The sequence below is a fragment of the Tupaia chinensis genome, unplaced genomic scaffold, assembly GCF_000334495.1.
Source record: "Tupaia chinensis unplaced genomic scaffold, TupChi_1.0 Scaffold000453_2, whole genome shotgun sequence".
NCBI classification, from domain to species: Eukaryota; Metazoa; Chordata; class Mammalia; order Scandentia; family Tupaiidae; genus Tupaia; species Tupaia belangeri.
The window spans coordinates 365,104-372,110 of NW_006159961.1; the positions used below are offsets into that span (position 1 = coordinate 365,104).

The 7,007-nt window shown below is 58.6% G+C and overlaps 1 protein-coding gene across 1 annotated transcript in view; it reads left to right on the forward strand.

The window, feature by feature from the left end:
- PKP1 (plakophilin 1) overlaps positions 1 to 7,007 on the forward strand; it is a 55,075-nt gene that overhangs the window by 42,678 nt on the left and 5,390 nt on the right. Inside the window, exons 8-12 of the mRNA XM_006155468.2 lie at positions 1,064 to 1,219; positions 2,012 to 2,188; positions 3,868 to 4,021; positions 4,357 to 4,543; positions 5,047 to 5,131. Coding sequence (XP_006155530.1) covers positions 1,064 to 1,219; positions 2,012 to 2,188; positions 3,868 to 4,021; positions 4,357 to 4,543; positions 5,047 to 5,131 — 759 coding nt within the window. The remainder of the gene's footprint in view (positions 1 to 1,063; positions 1,220 to 2,011; positions 2,189 to 3,867; positions 4,022 to 4,356; positions 4,544 to 5,046; positions 5,132 to 7,007) is intronic.

Consider the following 7,007-nt stretch of genomic DNA (forward strand, 5'->3'; position numbering starts at 1 on the left):
TGACCATCCCCCCTGGGGGGTGATTTCTCGCTTTCCGTCTCTATGTCTCTGTCTGTCTGGCAAGCGCACACGCCCTATAGCAAAAATCTCTCCAAAAAAAAGCCATTGGCAGAGCCACTCCTTGCCCCTCTGGACCTTTAGACATCAGCACAGACAGGGAACATGTGGGAAGTAACTGACAGCAAGGTACTTCCCCACGGGGACAAGAGGGAGATCATGAGGTCCAGTAGCGCCCAGGCCAGGGACAGCTGGGCATCACGGCGCCTGCGTCCTGAGCTCAGTCTCCATGAGCAAGCGTTTTACCCTGCCCTCACGCCCATCCCCTCTGCGGAAAGTGGACAGAGCCCCGGAGGAGGGCCATGGACCAGGAGCGTATCTGCTCTGCTGGGACATCCCCACACCTGCATGAGCCTGAGCCCTGGACTCAGTCCCTCAAGCCCCAGCAAGAGGGTGAATCTGCTGCTCCACCCTAGCCTAGGGGCTCACAGGAGGGAAATGGGTCTGGGCCCAGCTGCCATAGGAAGCCCTGTTTCCTGAGTCCCCCTGTGTAGGTGGACTTAGTCCTACAATGGCCTGGACAGTGGGCACTGGAAGATCCCCGGGTCTCAGTGCATGGACGTCTTCTGCAGGTGTGGGGGGACATGGTCCTCAATTCGCCAGTCTACCCATTGGCATGTCGCCCATAGCAGTAGGAACAGGAGCCACTGGCCCTGTGTCCTACTATGTGCAAGGCCCATGGCGGGTACTTCCCTCGTATAATCTTCCCAGTAGCCCTTGAAGCAAGGGATTTTAGTCCTATTTTACAGCTGAGGAAATTGAGGCCCCGAAGGCTGAGGCAAGTCACTGAGGTTCATGCAGCTAAGAAACGATAGATGGTGATCCCAGTCTGGATCCTGGAGGGGTCCCTGAGAGATCTTCTCAGGCTGGGGGAGTGGCGGGTTCTCTCCTCCTGAAGCAGCGGTGGGGCCTGCAGCTCTGGCTCACTAATTGGGGAAAGCACTGAGCCCTGGAGGTGCCGGGGCTGGGCTGAGGCTCAGGCCCCAGGCCTCTGTTCGCTCCCCAGTCCGTGGAGAACTGCATGTGTATTCTGCACAACCTCTCCTACCGCCTGGATGCCGAGGTGCCTACCCGCTACCGCCAGCTGGAGTACAATGCCCGCAACGCCTACACCGAGAAGTCCTCCACGGGCTGCTTCAGCAACAAGAGTGACAAGATGATGGTGAGCGCCGACCCAGCAGAGCAGGGACTCCAGCACCCCACCATGCCCACTGCCTCTCCCACCCCTTCTTCTCAGCCCCTAGAGCCCAAAACCAGCCTTAGGGGATGGGCCCTGGCCAAACTGTGTCCTCGGGCCCCTGCCGTACCCTGGAGCTGGCAGAGGACACACTGTCTTTCATGCAGAGGAGGTCCGTGTCCTTGGGAACAAATGAGCCCCGACCACCCAGAGGCCAGAGCTCCTCCCTGGTCTGCGGGCCTCAGTCTCTTACTATGGAATGGGTGAAATGTCCCATCTTCTCCCATAGCCCTGAGGGGGAGGAGAGAGCCAGAACCCTGACCCCTCTCTGGCCTGGCTCCCACTGCCTCCTGAGCCCTCCCAGCTCTTCCCAGGAGTAGACGGTGCTGTGGAGGGACAGTCAGACCTCCTTCACTGGGCACAGGAGAGGTTGGCCCAGAAAAGCCCAGACCCATGGTCTGGTTTGGGAGGGGAGGAAGCAGCCTAATGTGAGACCCAGAGCAGCCTCCCCCACCTGGAGGTTTGGGCCAGGGCTGCCAGGAACACACGTCCTGAGACACAGCACCTTGGCGGTAGTGAGGCCCGTGGCCCTTTCCTTGTTTCCCAGACCTGCCACAGGCAGAAAGGAAAGGGACACGGGGGGCTTTCCCCAGCTCCCGGTCTCAGCAGGTGCTCCTTGGTCCTGCCCACTGGAGTCATGACCCTGAGGTTAGGAGTGAGGCAGGCGGTTCGGGTACCCCTGACCAGGCTCCCCACTGACCTGCTCTTTGTCCTCAGAACAACAACTATGACTGCCCCCTTCCTGAGGAGGAGACCAACCCCAAGGGCAGCAGCTGGCTGTACCACTCGGACGCCATCCGCACCTACCTGAACCTCATGGGCAAAAGCAAGAAGGATGCCACCCTGGAGGCCTGCGCCGGCGCCCTGCAGAACCTGACAGCCAGCAAAGGCCTGGTGAGGAGCGGTCGTGCCTCCATCCCCACCCTGCAGGCGGCAGCACAGGCTCTGTTCCTACTCCCCCACCAGCCTGTCTCCTGTCTGGGTCCATCGGATATGCGTGGGCTTCCAGGCCTCTCTGCTAACATGAGCAGAGAGAGGCCTGGTGTGTGCTGGGCTCTGGGTTGGCCCCTGGGAAATGATGTCCTTGCTCACTAGGCCTCTGGAGGGTGCATAGTGGACAGATCCTCCCATTGGGTTCTGTCATGCCCAAAATCCCCTTGGCCTCTGGCTCCTGGCTCTGCATGGAGTGTCAGGGATGGAGTGTTTGTGGCAGGAGGTGTCTCCTATTTATTGAACTGACCAAGGTAGAAAAAGAGGGTTTGGGGCATGAATGGGCCCAGAGGAAGACAGGACAGAATAAGTATAGATTTTGAGGCCAGTGCACTTTGGAGGGCTCAATGGTGTGGGCGGGGCCAGAGGAGGCTGGCTTGTCATCAAGAAGAGTTTAGATGGGAGAGCGTCCAACTATTTCAGCTTTACATGGAACAGAAGGGACAGCTTGACAGCTACAAGACAAGGGGAAACAGGGTAAAGACGGACTTCCTACTGTGAGGGATGAGGCCGGGGTCTCTGAGAACTCCCAACTGGCCTGGATCAGGTTGCACACGGATGACTGTGCTGCTTAGAGGCCCAGAGGAGCTGGCCCACCTCCAGCTATCTCCAGGTGGGCCCAGACCTTCTCTTCTCTTAGTCTCGGGTAGCCCTCAACAAATACGTGTTGAAGTCTACAGAGGTAGTGAAGTTGGAAGGTGGCCGAATGCTTTGTTTGTTTGTTTGTTTGTTTGTTTAAATTATCAGAGCACATATGTGCCCAAGAGAGACAGAGAGGGGGAGAGAGCACCCCCAATGGTACATGGTTATGCGGCATTCCCTTCTCCATTTCCCCATCCTGTTGAGATTTGGGGCATGCACACACACGTGCCCTGTATGTTTTTCAAGCCTCTGGGGCCAGGACTCAAACCATGGCACCATCTGGCTCTGGTTCCCTTACCCACTAGACTATGGGGTGACCCAACGAGATGACCCTAACTTACAGACCATCTTGGCCATATGTGTGGATGATACTGGGAGACATAAGAAAGGCAGAGCTGTGGCAGTGGCGGGAGCAGTGACATTGACACTTCGGCAGTCTCAGGTTGACCCTGATTGTCACAAGTGAGAGAGAGGTCAAGGCGCTGGAGTCCCACATGGTTGACAGCAGTTCGAATCCTGGACCTGATGGCTTGACAATCATGTGTACCCACAACCGCAGAAGGAGCGTAGAGGAGAAGGGCTTGTGGCATGACCATCCCCCACCCCGAGGGTGGTTTCTCATTTTCCCTCTCTCCATCTCTCTGTATCTCCCAGGCAAGGACACACGCCCGTGGGGGGCTTAGGGGAGGTGCTTAAAAACAATGACAGCAACAAAAAGTTGACCCTGTGAGCGAGATGAGTGAGGCCTCTCACCATGTGCCTGGCTGCAGGCTGGTCCAGGAGCTGGGAGCAGGGTTGGGAAGGGGTGGTACAGGTTAGCCTGGGCCTCTGACATGAAAGAGAATGGGCCCGGAAGGGCTTCGTCTGGCATTACCTGCCCCTGCCTTCTGCCCCGTGCTGGGAAGCCGCGGGCCAGCTCCTCACCAGTCCCTCCCTCTCAGATGTCCAGTGGCATGAGCCAGTTGATCGGGCTGAAGGAAAAGGGCTTGCCACAAATCGCCCACCTCCTACAATCTGGCAACTCCGACGTGGTGCGGTCCGGGGCCTCCCTCCTGAGCAACATGTCCCGTCACCCTCTGCTGCACAGAGTGATGGGTAAGGCCGCCAGTCCCTCCTCCCCTCTGGATGGGACACACAGAGCCCCACGTTCCAGAGCCTGCCAGGTCACCCTCTCACCCTGGGCTGAGCATTCCAGGAGGGGCAGAGGCCAGAGATGCATGTGGAGACAAGCAGGGGCCAGGGAGGGATGGGAGCTGATCCCTGGAGGTCCCATCAAGGTCTCTGAGGCCCGGGTTCAAGCCAGTATGGAACCTGAGGGGCTGCCTTGCTGAGAGCCTGGCTGAGGGCAATCTGGGACTGGGGGCCCCAGGATCCCCACAGCCCCTCCTACCCTCAGCCACTCGGACCCAGACCCCACCACTCTCTCCCAGGAAACCAAGTGTTCCCGGAGGTGACCAGACTCCTCACCAGCCACACCGGCAACACCAGCAACTCCGAAGACATCCTGTCCTCGGCCTGCTACACCGTGAGGAACCTGATGGCCTCACAGCCGCAGATGGCCAAGCAGTACTTCTCCAGCAGCATGCTCAACAACATCGTCAACCTGTGTCGCAGCAGGTGGGCAGCACGGCGCATGCTTCCGCCCTGCACACTGGGCAGCCTGCAATGCCCAGCCGCAGGGAGGGAGAGCGGGAGAGCAACTGGTGCAGGGTCGGGGCAGGGGTGGGGGCTGGATGGAAGAGAAGCTCCAGAAGCCAAGAACCCTGAATCTCAGGGTCTGGTGTTCCCTGCCTTGGGCCACACAGAGCTGCTGGGGAACCTGCAGGGCACAGGGCACAGGGTCCTCGGGGGTCAGGATGGGGCGGGACTACTTACTGCCCCATGGGGATCTCTCAGCCCAGGCCAAGGGCTGGGCATGGGAGGATCCTGGGGTGCCTCTAGGTGGGCGACAGCAAGGGGTCCTGCCCACTTTGACAGGGGTCAGGGCCCCACATACCCCAGTGGGGCACTTATATCATGCACCCCTGGGATCTCCCCATGTCTCCCAGACCTGAAGATGAGGGTGGGAGGGAGGTGTTCCCCCAAATCTCTCCTCACAAGTGCACTTCCCTCCATCCCAGCGCCTCGCCCAAGGCTGCAGAAGCTGCCCGACTCCTCCTGTCTGACATGTGGTCCAGCAAGGAGCTGCAGGGAGTGCTCAGACAGGTGAGAGCCATGTCATTGACCCTTCCCGCAGCTCTTCCCGCACCCCACCCGCCCGGACTGAACAAAGAGCGGTGGAATGGCCAGGCCCACCCTGCTGGGGGCAGCTTGCACAGGACAGAGATGGGGACCAAGTCTTCATGACAATGAACGATGTGATGACACCTGCCTGGAGCTCTAGGTCTGGGATCTGGAAGGGCTGCTTACAGCTCAGAGGGCAGAGAGATCAAGCCGATGTGAGAGGCTGGGGTGGGGCCTTCGGAGCAAATGGGAAAGCAGAGAGGATGAAAGGCAGGCCTTGGGGACGTGACGGGTACTCTGGCCGAGAAGGTACGTTCGGGCTAGAATACACAACCCTTTAACTTCAAGCTGAGATGGACTTGTGCCTTTGGCACCAGGGAGCCTTTCGGGGTTTGAGTGGAGGACCTCAGACAGCACTAGAAAGATGGAGCCACCCCGGGCTCTGAGAGGCCTGGAGGCTGCTGTGCTTGTCCAGGTGGGCCCCAGCTCCTAGCCGTCAGCCCTCTCAGCCTCACCAGGCACCAAGTCCTACAGAAGGTCTGGTTTACAGGTCCTCACACTGGCCCTTCTTTCCCACCCCTGTGACCCATACTTGGACTGAGATGCATGCGGGGGCGGGAGGATGGAAGTAAACAGCAGGAGTCGGGAGAGACAGAAGAGCCAGGCTGGAGCTGCTAAGCCTCTGTCTGAGACACCTGGTGACAGTAAGGGAAGGTCAGAGGGGGCAGGTTGGGAAGGCTTTTGAAGTCAGAGTAAGAGGGGACCCGACTTGGAGAGGCTGAGTTTGGAAGTCTGGGGTGGGCTGGCAAAGCAAAGGGAATGTACCGAACCTACTACAGGACAGTGGGGGTACCGGAGGGAGTGAGGGGCTGGGAGGAGACACCACTTACTGCAACAAAGCCTAGAGAAAGGGGACAAAGGTGAGTGAAAGGGGACCTTCGCAGGGCTGGCTCCATGAGGCAGCGATTATGCTTGAAGAGAGGCTGGATCCCACAGCTGGGTCAGCCTCAACACTCCAGGCGCATGCAGAGGGAGGGCTGGAGGAAGGGACCCAGCATGACCAGACCCTGTGGGGGTGCTCGTTTCCCCCCACACATACACACTCATATCATATACACACTTGGCCCCAGTGGCTTGAAAAACATACAGGGCACGTGTGTGTGCACGCCCCAAATCTCAACAGGATGGGGAAATGGAGAAGGGAGTGACCATGTACCATTGGGGGTGCTCTCTCCCCCTCTCTGTCTCTCATGGGCACATGTGTGCTCTGATAATTTAAACAAAAAGAGAGAGACCTGTTTAAAGACAGAGGGCTGCAAGCAGGAAGTGGGCAGGAAGAGAGGAGTGAAGAGGATGCAGGGTGAGAATGAGAGAACTGGTCGACCACCGTGAGGCAGCAGGGGGGTAGCTCTTGCTCTTACTTAACGAGGGGACAGTAGGGAGGCCCTTGAGGCCACTGTGGTCAGAGATGATCGGGCTGAGGGGATGGCCTTTGCTCTCCATTTGACAACCCAGCACCCTTTTCCAGGACCACAATGAGGGTAGCTTAGCTGAGGCAAGCTGCAGAGAGACCAAGAGATGGGTGAGGGGTGCTGGATAAGGTTTCCTCAAGCTGTCTGATAAAGGCCTAAAGCGTTCGACACCCCAGAACACAGAGACCACACCCAACCTAAGGGGCACAGAGAGTCCACTTCCTAGGCTCTCCATGTGGACTCCACAGTGCCTCTGGGAACCTGCGTCCCCATTCAGTCTGCACTGCCCCCTCTGCCCATGCTCGACAATAGATTTGGCATGATCTAGGTCAGTGCCTCTGTCCCCAAAGCACCTTTACCCCCATCTGCGTTGTCCTAGACACAGG